General features: G+C 40.5%; 1 protein-coding gene across 1 annotated transcript in view; it reads right to left on the bottom strand.

Moving 5' to 3' along the window:
• Window positions 1-3,002: 3,002 nt before the first annotated feature.
• The window catches only part of SPTLC2 (serine palmitoyltransferase long chain base subunit 2), a 113,938-nt gene continuing 99,819 nt past the window's right edge, over window positions 3,003-17,121 (bottom strand). The window contains exon 12 of the mRNA XM_081227255.1: window positions 3,003-3,373. Within this exon, the coding sequence (XP_081083381.1) occupies window positions 3,254-3,373 (120 nt within the window). The 3' untranslated portion in view covers window positions 3,003-3,253. The remainder of the gene's footprint in view (window positions 3,374-17,121) is intronic.

The following is a 17,121-nucleotide window of genomic DNA, read 5'->3' on the forward strand; positions in this document are numbered from 1 at the left end:
CAGGGGGCGCGGGTTTGACCCGTGGTCGGGGAACTAGGAGCCTGCATGCCACATGGCACAGCCAAAAAAAAAAAAAAAAAAGAGAGAGAGAGAGAACCAGGAGACAGTCAATTGTATTTAATCTTTTCTAGGTGGTTTTGCCACAAATTCATACAAAACAAGAACCCAAATTCTCTCTCTTCACTGCCTATGACATGACTAGAAGTTCTGTGCTGCTGGCCAATCCAGTATGACAAGGGGCCAGAGATCCTCATCAATTTGGAAAGAGGCACATGGGGGAAGAAATAGGGGCTTGGCCTCTGAAAGGGCATCAGGCAAACACGCAGCCCTTAGTAGTTGTGTCCGGTTATTTCTGTTCACCTTCCATGACTACATGAGGAAGAGGGGTGTCTGACCATCTGAAATCCTCACCTTATCACGAAAGTTTAAGACAGTGACGAGAAGTTCTTCAAACAAGCAAACAGTACTCTGGGCTCTGGAGACCAGAATGTTTTTTTAAAGGGAAAAAATGTTCCAAAGCAAAGCGAAAAGTTTAGTGCTTCAAAGACCCTGCCCCTGAACATTCTCTTTCAGTACTCTAGAACGTACGCCATATTCTACAGTAAGGCTTTTAAAATAAAGGTGGGAGGAGAATCTGCCACTGCCACTTGATCCATTCTTTGGGTGTGATTTTGATGTCCCCTAGTTATAAACTTCCTGGTTTCTGATGTGATCTGCAGAAAAAGGTGGTATAAAACCTGAAATGGATGAAGACAAAGCTAAATAAAAAGAGGGGTGAGAAAAAGTAATAAGGATTAGTCACACCTCTATCGACTAACTCTGATGATCAGCCTTGGTGGTAATGGTTAGCTGATGCCTGTTTGAACCCCATCAGATTCTTGAAGTAGGCTGTGTTAAACCTTGTACTAAACAATACTTATTTGTCCCAGATTTCTACTCATTCCCAGTGACAGTATTTAATACACTTGTGTTTCCCCAAGTGCTTGGTTAAGTAATGATATTTGTGATATGACTGGATCCTAGATTTATATTACAGTTTCAAGAAGAGACAACCAGTGTGTGTAATGTTTTGTCCACTAGAAAGCAGAGGTCCTAGAGAGATCAGAGGAGTTTTCTCGCTTCAAAATAAATCTGTAACTTAACTGCATTTATCCTGAAATAACTGCATAGCAAAGTGATATATATATATATATTTAAATGCCCATATTAACTGACATTTTAAGTTGCAGTGACTACATGCAAGCCAAAATAAAAGACTGGCCATTAAGTTCATTGCTTTAAGTTTGTGACTTCTGCAAACCCTACATCACTAAATAGTAACTGCAGTGCAAAAGCTCTCTGGTTCTAATGGGGTTCTAAGGTGAGGACCTAGATGTGCAGGAAAGGTTAGTAATGTATTTTATTTTACAGGACTAATTACTTAGTTACCACAATCTTTTTTACTTAAACTTGTACATGCTAAATGCAGTCCCTGCATCTCTACTTAGTTCTTTTCACTTTTTTCTATTCTTTAAAAAATTAAAATAAAACCTTGGAATATTTCAAGGGCTTAAGGCTCTCAGATGCTGAGAGTGACCAAAGATAACTTAAGACATGAAAACAAAACTTCACAAACAATAGCATTGCTTACATCCTCCACTACATGTATCTGCACAAAAATACCACAGCTGATGACAAGATGCCCAGGAGAATTTGGACTGAAAATTTTTACCAATAAAAGGAGTGATTTCAAAAACAGAGATGTACAAAACTACTTTCACACAATGTTTTTCCATTCTGTTCCCAGTCCTTCCCCTATAATACTTGATGGCTACTAAAAGACAAGTTGATCTTGGGTATAAAAAAAGTCAAAAGTTCTCTTCACTTAAGCTTTGGTCAACAGAAGAAAGTAAGAACTTTAACATGGTGATTTTCAGATTTGCTCTTTGGTCAAGCAGTATAAAGCTCGCTGAAAGCAATCCCCTTACTTGGTATGAAAACTGTCAAAATAGAGGATCCCAGGTTAGCAAAAAATAAGTGTTCAGAATTTCTCAGGGAAAAAATAAGGGGTAATGGAAGGAGATGGAGCCCCTAAAAGCCCCAGATGCCGGGTTAGAACTGCATTAGGACATCAAGAATAAAAGAGAAATATCACTCAGAGTAATATTTAAATGGGTCATCTTCTAAAAAGGGTAAGTTAATAAACTTTAATCCTTAAATTAGGAACATGACAAATGATTTCTGAGCGGAGATTTACCAACATTCTCCTTTATCAGTTGAAACCCTAATATGGACCCAAACCCAGGCAGAGGCTGTCATAATTTTGAAAAGTAGAAAGCAGTCAGAAGGAAACCACAGACATTCTACAAGGAGCAATCACCCCTTTCCCCACCACCCCTGCCCTCACCCACGCAGGAGGGCGTATCCCTCTGCGGAGCAGCTTTGTACACAGAAGAGTGCGGTGTGAGTCGGCTTCGGCACCGAGGTCTGACCAGGGAGGGGATGTGGGTGCTTTTAAAACCATTTAAACAGGGGGTGGGAGTGTTAGATTCCAGCTTGGGAAGAACCCAGAAACTGGACATGCCCTCAGATGGTGGCCATTACGAAGAAACATTTGATGATGAAAGAAGATATCATCTGGTGACCAGAACAAAATGGAATAAGACCAAGCCTTGGAGGCTCCTGGCCAGGGAGGGATATACAATGACAGGGAGTTTCAGCAATGTTAGTGTTTACTACGTTTCTTAAATGGCTAAACTTAAGACACATTAAAATGCTTTGGTTGATTATGTGACTGGTTAAACAAGGATTCCAAGGCTGGCAACCTCTGAGACCTGGACTGGAAGTAAGTGGAAGGCACTTGCTCCCCAGGAAGGAGGCCAGGTGAGTTCTCGAGGCTGTAGTGCCAGGGCCAGCAGGAGCTCTGGATGGGCCCACGTCTGTGAGGCGGCTGGGAGAGGAAAATGGCCTGCGTGGTTAGCCAGAGACAGGGTAGGGTCAGTGTGATTTCACAAGTAGAATAGTTATAAAATAAAATATTTTTTTAATGGACAAAAAAGCAAAGTGAGTCACCTCTTTTTTTAAAGGTGATGTAGCAAAGGAAGGATGTGAAGCAGTTTTTCACTATTTACAAAATATCATTTAGAGTGGAGGTGGCCACTGTCAGTAGTTGAGGAAATCTCTTGCACAAGAAGTGTGGTTCCTGCAACTGGACTGGAAAGGCCACACACTCCCCTGGGTGAGGGAGAGTTCCTTTAGGGGAGCACCAAAAGGCTCAGTCTTCTGTTTCTTCATATGTAGTCTCGTCAAAGGGCCTGTCCAATAGAGGTACTGACCGATGACGGGAATACTTCAGGTGCAATAGGTCCCCGACTTCATCTATCTCCTTTAAAGCCTAAAATATACAAGACAGAGCAGAGGTTAGTCAGAGCCAGGAGGAGGAAGACACACTTGGTGCTTTATTTTTCTAAAAACAGTCATGGCGAGATTATCCTGTGGTGGGACCATGTCCAATGCATTTACTCTGAGCAGACTAGAGTCTAGCAATGGAAAGAGCTGCTTTTTGAGCAAGGACATCAGGAGGAACACGGAGAACAGGTTGTGAAGAGCAGGGATGCAGAATAAAGGGTATAATTCATCAAAATAGGACATGCTTGGACTTCCCTGGTGACGCAGTGGTTAAGAATCCGCCTGCCAATGCAGGGGACACAGGTTCAAGCCCTGGTCTGGGAAGATCCCACATGCCGCAGAGCAACTAAGCCCGTGTGCCACAACTACTGAGCCTGTGCTCTAGAGCCCAAGAGCCACAAGTACTGAGCTCGTGCGACACAACTACTGAAGCCCGCATGCCTAGAGCTGGTGCTCCACAACAAGGGAAGCCACCACAATGAGAAGCCCACGCACCGCAACAAAGAGTAGCCCCCGCCTGCCGCAACTAGAGAAAGCCCGCGCGCAGCAACGAAGACCCAACGCAACCATAAATAAATAAATAATAAATAAATAAATATTTTTTAAAAAGAGAGCATTTCAATATTTTTTAAAAATATATGACATGCTTGGAAGAAGAAGGAATATGTATCCTGAATTTGCCAGGCTGGCTATAATTTGTCATTTCTCCTTTTACCCACCAGTACTTGCTCTTTCTGTTATCACACTACCAAAAAAGTGACGAGAAGTCTGCATTGGGATGCTTCCTAGATCCAAGATGAAGAGAGTCCCCAAAGTGGGCTGCTGTGCAGACTTAGTAAGAAAAAGTGGAAGCCAGCAAGGAAAGAAACAGAGCCAGCATTTAAACTCAGGTTTGATTTTAAACCCCCAGAACCTACCATTGAGAGATTAGCTTGTCTTTCCATCAAAACTCTATCGCAGTATAACTTTCTTTTCTATAAAACTTGCTCTTTTATTTTTTAAATATGTTTCTTATAAAAATTAAAACACTAAGGCAAGTGATGAAAAGTCTCTTCCTGATTGCAATACTAGCCCTACCTGGTAATCTGTGTATGGTTTATTTGTTTTTTTTTTTTGTTTTTTTTTTATTTATTTTTATTTTTGGCTGTGTTGGGTCTTCGTTTCTGTGCAAGGACTTTCTCTAGTTGTGGCAAGTGGGGGCCACTCTTCATCATGGTGCGCGGGCCTCTCACTGTCGTGGCCTCTCTTGTTGCGGAGCACAGGCTCCAGACGCGCAGGCTCAGTAGTTGTGGCTCACGGGCCCAGTTGCTCCGTGGCATGTGGGATCTTCCCAGACCAGGGCTCGAACCCGTGCCCCCTGCATTGGCAGGCAGATTCTCAACCACTGCGCCACCAGGGAAGCCCGGTTTATTTGTTTTTTGTTTGTTTGTTTTTTTGTTTTTTGTTTTTTTTTTTTTTTGCGGTACGTGGGCCTTTCACCGCTGCGGCCTCTCCCGCTGTGGCCTCTCCCGCTGTGGAGCACAGGCTCTGGATGCGCAGGCTCAGGGGCCATGGCTCATGGGCCCAGCTGCTCCGCGGCACGTGGGATCCTCCCGGACCGGGGCACGAACGCTCGCCCCCTGCATTGGCAGGCGGACTCTCAACCACTGCGCCACCAGGGAAGCCCTGTGTATGGCTTCTTATATGTACTTAAAAACAAACAAACAAACAAAACCCAACTCCTGGTTGAAGTATGCATACATACAGCAAAGTACACAAATCATAGTTCACACAGTTAACTTTCCAAAAAGCAGCACACAGAGAGTCAGAATAGAGAATGACAATATAAGAAAGGGGTATGTCTTCAGAATTTCTTAGAAAATATTTAATGGAAGGACAAGGAAATTCCAAGCCCCAGATACCTCTCAGAGAAATCCATGGAAGATAGCAAAAATTTTGGAATCCTAGATCCTAAGGCTTTCTAATAAAAGCACCTGGCTCAGGTCACAGAATGCATTTTCAGATCATGGCAGCTCTCCAGCCCTGTTATTCACTCCCCAAGCACATGTGGATGTTGCCTAGTGGGTCTAATAGGCCTCAGCTCTGGAGACAATGGCTCTATCTAGGACACCATCTCATTAGACTAAGAAGGGGTAATGTGGGCAGTAGAAGCCCTATTGCCTAAGTGTGACTCTCCAAATTTCCATCACATCATATAAATCTTCTGTGTACTCTCATGGCTGTAATTCCATATGAAAATGTACATCTTCTAGTTCAGAAAAGGGAATCAGTTGATTATCAGTAAATAGACACATATACCTGTTGCTAAATTTAACTTTTAAACAATCAGTGTTTGTAGAGAGGAAAAAGAAACACCAATAAATAGTATTCCTTATTTATTCTAGCATAAGAAAACAATACTCTTCACTCCAAATGTGAAAACTATAAAAAGCAAATAAGAGCTGGACTTCAATATGCTATCAGAACAGTGGTGCCTTTGAGAAGAGGTTTAATTAAAAGTTCCGTATGGAAACAAGTTAAGATTGAATTTCAGCTGAGCAAACCCATTACCTGTTTATTCCCCTGACCTCTGATACAGGATTTATTAATTTAAAACAATACATGACGTACTAAGATCACAAAGCAAAGGATATTCAGAAGAACATGATATTTTCCATCAATTAAAAAAGAAAATGAATAGAGACAGAAAAAAAGCCACAGTAGCCCAAAGGGATCTAGATAACAAGATTATGACTGATACCATACCAAATATCTCAGATGAATGGGTTTTATTTATATAAAAGGTAAAATTATGCGACTTCCCTGGTAGTCCAGTGGTTAAGACTCTGTGCTTCCAATGCAGGGTGCCCAAGTTCAATCCCTGGACGGGGAACTAGATCCCACATGCCACACCTAAAAGAGCCCACATGCTGCAGCTAAACATCCCGTACGCCGCAACAAAGATGCTGTGTGCCGCAACTAAAGACTCGGTGCAGCCAAATAAATATTAAAAAGGAAAAAAAAGAGATAAAATTGTAACTAGAAACTGCTGGTCACGGTGTGGGGTTACCTGGTTAGATTAGGAATAATGAAGCATTACAAGTACCAACTGTTGACAAATAGTCTACACTTACACTGAACCTCCAGATCACAGGGTAAGATGGGTTCTTAGGGAAAAAACATGTTAATTTAGGGTTGAGTATGGCCCTTGAATAAGAGAATATTCTAGGATAGTTGTGCATCCCTGAGCTAATAAGCTTGCTCTTCTTCTTTTAAAAAAATAATAGCTTTATTGAGATACAATTCACATGCCAAAAAATTCACCTTTTTAAAAGTTTACAATTCACTGCTTCTGAGTATATTCACAGAGCTGTACAACTTTCATCACTATCTAATTTTAAAGCATTATCACCTCAAAAAATAAACCCCATACTCATATCCTCATTCCTCCTTTCCCAGCAACCAGCAATCTCTTTTCTGACCCAATGAATTTGTTTATTTCAGACATTTCATATAAATGTGGTCTTCTGTGTCTTCTTTCACTTAGCATAATGTTTTCAAGGCTCATCCATGTTGTAAGGGTACGAATTCATTCATTTGCATGTGGTTATCCAGCTGTCCAGAACCACTGGTTGAAGAGACTATACTTTCCCCATTAACTAGTCTTAGCCCCTTGTTGAAAATCAATTAGCCATAGATGTTTGGGTTTATTTCTTGACTCTTAATTCTATTCCATTGGTCTATAAGTCTATCTTTATGCTAGTACTCTGCTGTTTCAATTACTGTAGCTTTTTTTTTTTTGCGGTACGCGGGCCTCTCACTGTTGTGGCCTCTCCCGTTGCGGAGCACAGGCTCCGGACGCACAGGCTCAGCGGCCATGGCTCACGGGCCTAGCTGCTCCGTGGCATGTGGGATCTTCCCAGACCGGGGCATGAACCCGTGTCCCCTGCATCGGCAGGTGGACTCTCAACCGCTGCGCCACCAGGGAAGCCCCCCAATTACTGTAGCTTTGAAGTAAGTTTTAAAATCAGGAAATTTGAGTCCCCCAACTTCTATTTTCTTTTTCAACATTGTTTTGGCTATCTGGGGCCCCCTATAATTCCATATGAATTTGATGATCAGCTTTTCTACTTCTGCAAAAAAAAAAAAGCCATTGTAATTTGATAGGGATTGCAATGGATCTACAGATCTTGCTGTACTCCATATTAACAATATTAAATCTTCCAGCCCATGAACATAGGGTATCTTTCCATTTATTTAAATCTTCTTTCATTTCTTTCAGCAATGTTTCATAGCAATATGCAAGTCTTTCACTTCCCCTGGTTAAATTTATTCCTAGGTAGTATATTCTTTTGAATGCTCTCGTAAATGAAATATTAATTACCTTTTCATGGGTTCATTGCCGGTGTATAGAAATACACTAATTTTTGTGTCTTTTACTCTGCAATTTTGCTGAATATATTTATTAGCTCTAGCAGATTAGTTTTTTGTGTGTGAATTGTATAGCATTTTCTATATACAGAATCATGTCATGGGGCCCATTAATAAATGAAAGTTCATTTTTATCTCATAATGTTCATGTTTACTTCCATAAAAAAATCATAAGAAAAAATGACTTCAACAAATCTGTGGTTTCAAAAAATGCACTTTATGCTTAAAAAAAACCTAATTGGAAGGCAAAGTCAAATAATCCTGCAAGTGGATCTTATGAGAAAAATATTAGCACTCTAAACTGGTAAACACGTTTGTTGGCAACAAAAATCTAACAAGATATACTGGTTACATCTAAATTATTTCTCTCTTTTTTAAAAAAATTATTTATTTATTTGGCTGGGCCAGGTCTTTAGTTGTGGCATGCAGGATCTTCATTGCAGCATGTGGGCTCTTAGTTGTGGCATGCTGGATCTAGTTCCCTGACCAGGGATTGAACCCGGGCCCCCTGCATTGGGAGTGTGGAGTCTTCACTGCTGGACCACCAGGGAAGTCCCTAAATAATTTCTTGAATGTGTACAGTTATCAGGAGTAAAAACTGTTAGAAAACACAGTGAATTACTATAGCCATTGCATTTAATGACACAGATATTTTTTAAAAGGTGTGCTGAAACTCCTAAACACCCAAATAAAGTAGAGTGGAAGAAAAGTTGATATTGCTGGGTTAAAAAATAATCAATGAAGAAATTCACCAGTAAGATTTTTGAGTAAAGGGAAAATCTATTGGAAAAAATCCGAAAGGTATAACCAAAATAAAAAAGAAGAAAACAAAGATACAGTATCAATAAACTGAATTCAATTTCAGTGTCAGAAGATTAAGAATATACTCATACTGGTAGAAGTTTTGCTATGAAGAAATAGGGAAGAAAAATCAAAATCTTTAGCAGTTAAGAATATTAAAATGTCAATTAAACTTTTAAAAACATGTATTCATAATATTCTTTAAGATTAGCAGCTCTCCAATGAATTAATATTCTGACATTTCTATCAACTAATTTTATGCAAATATGTTCTAGAGCTCTATAAACTCTCAGAAAGTAATACTTATGTAATGTAAAGTCTGAAATCTTGAAGATGTTGGAGACAAGATGGTGGAATAGAAGGACTTGAGTTCACCCCCTCTCACAAAAACACCAAAATCACAAGTGACTGCTGAACAATCATTGACAAAAAACACTGGAACCTGCTAAAAAAGATATTCTACATCCAAAGACAAAGAAAAGGCCACAGTGAGATGGTAGGATGGGCACATTCACTATATAATCAAATCCCATACCCACCGGGTGGGTGACCCACAAACTGGAAAATAATTACATGGTAGAGGTTCTCCCACAGGAATGAGAGTTCTGAGCCCCACATCAGGCATCCCGGCCTGAGGGTCTGGCATCGGAAGGAGGAGCCCCCAGAGCATTTGGCTTTGAAGGCCAGTGGGGCTTGATTGCAGGAACTCCACAGGACTGAGGGAAACAGAAACTCCACTCTTGGAAGGCACACACAAGGTCTCATGAGAACCAGGACCCAGGGGAAAAAGCAGTGACTACATAGGAGCCAGGGCCAGACCTACATGCTGGTCTCAGAGAGTCGCTTGGGGAGGTGGGGGGGCGGATGTGGCACACTGTGGGGAGAAGGACACTGGTGGTGGAAGTACTGGGGAGTACTCATTGGCATGAGCTCTCTGGGAGTCTGCCATTTTGACACCTAGACCTGGCCCTACCCAACAGCCTGTAGGCTCCAGTGCTGGGATGCCTCAGACCAAACAACCAATATAGCGAGAACACAGCCCCAACCATCAGCAGACAGGCTGCCTAAAGTCTTCCTGGGCCCACAGCCGCCTCTAAACACACCCCTTGACATGGCCCTGTCCACCAGAGGGACAAGACCCAGCTCTACCCACCAGTGGGCAGGCACCAGTCCCTCCCACCAGGAGGCCTGCACAAGCCTCTAGACCAGCCTCACCCACCAGGGGGCCGACACCAGAAGGATGAGGAACTACAACCCTGCAGCCTGTGGAATGGAGACTGCAAACACAGAAAGTTAGACAAAATGAGACGGCAGAGGAATATGTTCCACAGAAGGAACAAGATAAAAACCCCAGAAGAACAACTAAGTCAAGTGGAGATAGGCAATCTACCTGAAAAAGAATGGAGGCACAGACTGAGAAGGTACAAGCAATGTATTACAAAGAGCTAGAAGATATAAAGAACAAACAAACATAGTTGAACAAAACAATAACTGAAATGAAAAATACACTAGGAGGAATCTATAACAGAATGAGGCAGAAGAATGGATAAGTGAGCTGGAAGACAGAATGGTGGAAATCACTGCAGCAGAACAGAATAAAGAAAAAAGAATGAAAAGAAATAAGGACAGTTTCAGAGACCTCTGGAACAACATTAAACACACCAACATTCGCATTACAGGGATCCCAGACAGAGAAGAGAGAGAGATAGGGCCTAAGAAAATACGTGAAGAGATAATAGCTAAAAACTTCCCTAACACGGGGAAAAAACAGTCACCCAACTCCAGGAAGTGCAGAGTCCCATACAGCATAAAACCAAGGAGGAACATGCTGAGACACATATTAGTCAAACTGACAAAAATTAAAGGCAAAGAGAAAATATTAAAAGCAACAAGGGAAAAGCAACAAATAACATACAAGGGAATCTCCATAAGGTTATAAGCTGATTTTTTCACCAGAAACTCTGCAGGGTAGAAGGAAGTGGCACAATGTATTTAAAGTAATGAAAGGGAAAAACCTACAACCAAGAATACTCTACACAGCTAGGCTCTCATTCAGATTTGATGGAGAAATCAAAAGCTTTACAGATAAGCAAAAGCTGACAGAATTCAGCACCACCAAACCAGGTTTTCAACAATTGCGTACGGAACTTCTCTAGGTTGAAAAGAAAAGGCCACAATTAGAAACAAGAAAATTACAAATGGGAAAGCTCACTGGTAAAGGCAAACATACAGTAAAGGTAGGAAATCATCCACACACAAATATGATATCAAAACCAACAATCGTGAGGAGAGTACAAATGCAGGATATTGGCAATGCATTTGAAATTGAGACCAGCAACTTAAAACAATCTTGCATATAGACAGACTGCTATATCAAAACCTCATGGTAACTGCAAATCAAAAATCTACAATAGGGGCTTCCCTGGTGGCACAGTGGTTGAGAATCTGCCTGCCAATGCAGGGGACACGGGTTCGAGCCCTGCTCTGGGAAGATCCCACATGCCGCGGAGCAGCTGGGCCCGTGAGCCACAACTACTGAGCCTGCGCGTCTGGAGCCTGTGCTCTGCAAGAAGAGAGGCCGCGACAGTGAGAGGCCCGCGCACCGCGATGAAGAGTGGCCCCCGCTTGCCACAACTAGAGAAAGCCCTCGCACAGAAATGAAGACCCAACACAGCCTAAAATAAATAAATAAATAAATAAATTTATTAAAAAAAAAAAAAAAAAAAATCTACAATAGGTACACACAAACAAAAAAGAAAGGAATCCAAACACAACACTAAAGATAGTCATCAAATAACAAGAGAACAGAAGAGGAAGGGAAGAAAAAAGACCTATGAAAACAAATCCAAAACAATTAACATAATGGTAATAAAAACATACATATAGATAATTACCTTAAATGTACATGGATTAAATGTTCCAACCAAAAGACACAGACTGGATGAATGGATACAAAAACAATACTCGTATACATGTTGTCTACAAGAGACCCACTTCAGATCTAGGGATGTATACAGAGTGAAAGTGAGGGGATGGAAAAAGATATTCCATACAAATGGAATTCAAAAGAAAGTTGGAGTAGCAATACTCATATCAGACAAAATAGACTTTAAAATAAAGACTGTTACAAGAGACAAAGAAGGACACTACATAATAATCAAGGGATCAAAGAAGATATAACAATTAGAAATATATATGCACCCAACATAGGTGCACCCCAGTATATAAGGCAAATGTTAACAGCCATAAAAGGGGAAGTCAACAATAACAAGATAATAGTGGGGGAACTTTAACACCCCACTTACATCAATGAACAGATCATCCAGACAAAAAATCAATAAGGAAACACAGGCCTTAAATGCACTGGATTTGATGGCCTTAATTGATATTTATAGAGCATTCCACCTGAAAGCAGCAGAATACACATTCTTTTCAGGTGCACATGGAACATTTCTCCAGGATAGATCACATGTTGGATCAGCCTCAAAAGCAAGCCTCAGTAAATTTAAGAAAACTGAAATCAAAGTATCTTTTCCGACCACAATGCTATGCGATTAGAAGTCAATTACAAGAAAAAAAAAACTGTAAAAAACACAAAAAAATTGGAGGCTAAACTATATGCTACTAAACAAGCAATGGATCACTGAAAAAATCAAAGAGGAAATCAAAAAATACTTAGAGACAAATGAAAACATGATGATCCAAAACCTATGGGACACAGCAAAAGCAGTTCTAAGAGGGAACTGTATAGCAATACAAGCTTACCTCAGAAAATAAGAAAAATCCCAAAGAAACAACCTAACCTAACACCTAAAGCAACTAGAGAAAGAACAAACAAAACCCTAAGTTAGTAGAAGAAATCATAAAGATCAGAGCAGAAATAAATGAAATACAGACAAAAAAAATAGAAAAGATCAATGAAACTAAAAGCTGGTTCTTTGAAAAGATAAACAAAATTGATAAACCTTTAGACAGACTCATCAAGAAGAAAGGGAGAGGGCTCAAATCAATAAAATTAGAAATGAGAAGGGAGAAGTTACAACTCACACCACAGAAATACAAAGGACCCTAAGAGACTACTACAAGCAACTATATGCCAATAAAATGACAACCTAAGATAAATGGACAAATTCCTAGAAAGGTACAGTCTCCCGAGACGGATTCAGGAAGAAACAGAAAATATGAACCGACCAATCACAAGTACTGAAATTGAAACTGTGGTTAAAAAACTCCCAACGGGGACTTCTCTGGTGGTCCAGTGTTGAGACTCCGCACTTCCAATGCAGGGGGTGTGGGTTCGATCCCTGGTCGGGGAACTAGGATCTCACATGCCATGCAGCGTGGCCAAAAAATAAATAAAAATAAATAAAAATACTTTGTGTGTGTGTCTGTGTCTGTGTGTGTATAAAAACTCCCAACAAACAGAAGTTCAAGACCAGATGGCTTTGCAGGTGAATTCTATCAAACATTTAGAGAAGAGTTAACACCTATCCTTCTGAAACTATTCCCCAAAACTGCAAAGTAAGGAACACTCCCTAACCCATTCTATAAGGCCACTATCACCCTGATACCAAAACTACACAACAATACCACAATGGAAGAACATTACAGGCCAGTAACACTGATGAACATGGTCGCAAAAATCCTCAACAAAATACTAGCAAACCGAATCAATGATGCATTAAAAGGATCATATACCATGACCAAGTGAGATTTATCCCAGGGATACAACAATTTTTCAATGTCCGCACATCAATCAGTGTGATACACCACATTAACAAACTGAAGAATAAAAACTATATGATCATCTCAATAGATGCAGAATTTTGACAAAATTCAACACCCATTTATGATAAAAGCTCTCCAGAAAGTGAGCACAGAGAGAACCTACTTCTGGGAGTTGCCTGGTGGCCTAGTGGTTAGGATTCAGTGCTGTCACTGCAGTGGCCTGGGCTTGATCCCTGGTTGGGGGACTGAGATCCCATGAGCCACACAGTGCAGCCAAAGGAAGAGGGAACCTACCTCAACACAGTAAAGCCCATATATGACAAACCCACAGCTAACACCATACTCAATGGTGAAAAGTTGCAAGCATTTCCTCTAAGATCAGTAAAAAGACAATGATGTCCACTCTTGCCCCTTTTATTCAACATAGTTTTGGAAGTCCTAGACACAGAAACCAGAGAAGAAAATGAAATAAAAGGAATACAAGTTGGAAAAGAAGTAAAACTGTCACTGTTTGCAGATGACATGATACTATACATAGAAAATCCTAAAGATGTTACCAGAAAACTACTAGAGCTCATCAATGTATTTGGTAAGTTGCAGGATACAAAGTTAATACACAGAAATCTCTTGCATTCCTATACACTAACACCAAAAGATCAGAAAGAGAAATTAAGGAAACAATCCCATTTGCCGTCACATCAAAAAGAATAAAATACCTAGGAATAAACCTACCTACGGAGGCAGAAGACCTGTACTCTGAAAACTATGTGACGCTGATGAAAGAAATCAAAGATGACACAGACAGATGGAAAGATAAACCCATGTTCTTGGATTGGAAGAATCAATATTGTCAAAATGACTATACTACCCAAGGCAATCTACAGATTCAATGCAATCCCTATCAAATCACCAAGAGCATTTTTTGCAGATCTAGAACAAAAAATCTTAAAATTTGTATGGAGACATAAAAGACTCTGAATAGGCAAAGCAATCCTGAGAAAGAAAAATGGACCTGGAGGAATCAGGCTATACTGACTTCAGACTACACGATAAAAGCTACAGTAATCAAAACAGCATGGTATGGGCACAAAGACAGACTTATAGATCAACGGAACAGGATAGAAAGCCCAGAAATAAACCCACGAACCTATGGTCAATTAATCTGTGACAAAGGAGGCAAGGATATACAATGGAGAAAAGACAATCTCTTCAATAAGTGGTGCTGGGAAAACTGGACAGTTACATGTAAAAGAATGAAATCAGAACATTCTCTAACACCATATACAAAAAAACCCTCAAAATGGATTAAAGACCTAAATGTAAGGCCAGATACTATAAAATTCTTAGAGGAAAACATAGGCAGAACACTCTTTGACATAAATTGCAGCAATATTTTTTTGGATCCACCTCCTAGAGTAATGAAAATAAAAACAAAAATAAACAAATGGGATCTAATTAAACTTAAAAGCTTCTGCACAGCAAAGGAAACCATGATCAAACAAAGAGACAGGACTTCCCTGGTGGCACAGTGGTTAAGAATCCACTTGCGAATGCAGGGGACACGGGTTCGATCTCTGGTCTGGGAAGATCCCACATGTGGCGGAGCAACTAAGCCCATGCGCCACAACTACTGAGCCTGCGCTCTAGAACCTGTGAGTCACAACTACCAAGCCCGTGTGCCACAACTACTGAAGCCCATGTGACTTAGAGCCCATGTACTGCAACTACTGAGCCCACGCGCTACAACTACTGAAGCCCGCATGCCTAGAGCCCATGCACTGCAACAAGAGAAGCCACCGCAATGAGAAGCCCATGCACCGCCATGAAGAGTAGACCCCGCTCGCCGCTAAGTAGAGAAAGGCCATGTGCAGCAACAAAGACCCAACGCAGCCAAATAAATAAATAAATAAACAAAGAGCCCAGAGAATGGGAGAAAATATTTGCAAGTGATGCGACTGACAAGGGATTAATTTCCAAAATATACGAATGGCTCGTGCAGCTCAATATCACAAAAACAACCCAATCAAAAAATAGGCAAAGATCTACACAGACAACTCCCCAAAGAAGACAGAGAGAGGGCCAAAAAGCATATGAAAAGATGCTTAACATCACTAATTATTAGAGAAAAGCAAATCAAAACTACAGTGAGGTATCACCTCACACCGGTCAGAATGGCCATCATCAAAAAGTCTACTAACGGGGCTTCCTTGGTGGCGCAGTGGTTAAGAATCCACCTGCCAACGCAAAGGACAAGGTTCGAGCCCTGGTCTGGGAAGATCCCACATGCCACAGAGCAACTAAGCCCATGCGCCACAACTACTGAGCCTGTGCTCTAGAGCCTGTGAGCCACAACTACTGAGCCTGCGTGCCACAACTACTGAAGCCCACGCACCTAGAGCCTGTGCTCCACAATGAAAGAAGCCACCGCAACGAGAAGCCCACGCACTGCAATGAAGAGTAGCCCCTGCTCACCGCAACTAGAGAAAGCCCAGGTGCATCAATGAAGACCCAATGCAGCCAAAAATAAATTAAAAAAAAAAAAAAGACAGTGGGCCAGACTTGACTAGACATCATGGTACTCTTCACCACTGCACACACTTCAAAAAAAAAAAAGTCTACAAAGTCTACAAACAATAAATGCTAGAGAGGGTGTGGAGAAAAGAACCCTCCTACACTCTTGGTGGGAATGTAAGTTGGTGCAGCCACTGTGGAAAACGGTATGGAGGCTCCTCAGAAAACTAAAACTAGAACTACCATATGATCCAGCAGTCCCACTCCTGGGTATATATCCAGACAAAACTAAAATTAAAGAAGATGCATGCACCCCTATGTTCCTAGCAGCACTATTTACAATAGCCAAGACATGGAAACAACCTAAATGTCCATCAACAGAGGAATGGATAAAGAAGATGTGGTAATAATATATACAATGGAACATCACTCAGCCATAAAAAAGAATGAAATGCTGCCATCTGCAGCAACATGGATGGACCTAGTGATTATCATACTAAGTGAAGTCAGACAGAGAAAGAGAAATATCATATGATAACATTTATATGTGGAAGCTAAAGAAATGATACAAATGAACTTATTTACAAAACAGGAATAGACTCACAGACTTAGAGAACGAACTTATGATTACCAAAGGGGAAAGGTGGGGGTGTGGGATAAATTAGGAGTTTGGGATGAACATATACACACGACTATATATAAAATAGATAACAGGGACCTACTGTATAGCTCAGGGAACTCTACTCACTCCTCTGTAATAACCTATATGGGAAAAGAATCTGAAAAAGAATAGATATATGTATATGTATAAACGGAATCACTGTTGTACACTTGAAACTAACACAACATTGTAAATCAACTATACTCCAATATAAAATAAAAATTTAAAAAAAATCAAGATACTGGTGAGTAGATACCTAAATCAATGAAAGAGAACAGACTTTTCAGAAATGAATTTACACAATATATTCAACTGATTTTTGACAAAGTTGTTAAGGAAAACACATGGAGGAATGATAGCCTTTTTTCAAAAAATGATGCTGAATATGAATAATAGCCTAAAAGACCTCTAAAAACTTGATAATATGAAAATAAAAGATAAACAATGAAACTTGGACATAAACTTGTACAGATACTTTATCACAGAAGATACACAGATGGCAACTGAGCACATTAAAAATAAAGGTTCAACAACATTTGTGATTAGGGAAGTACAATCTAAAGTCATCATGTTATCCAATATACATATTAGAGGGACTAGAATTTAAAAGTATAATGGACGCA

Source organism: Mesoplodon bidens, assembly GCF_964165515.1.
Source record: "Mesoplodon bidens genome assembly, chromosome: 3".
NCBI lineage: Eukaryota > Metazoa > Chordata > Mammalia > Artiodactyla > Ziphiidae > Mesoplodon > Mesoplodon bidens.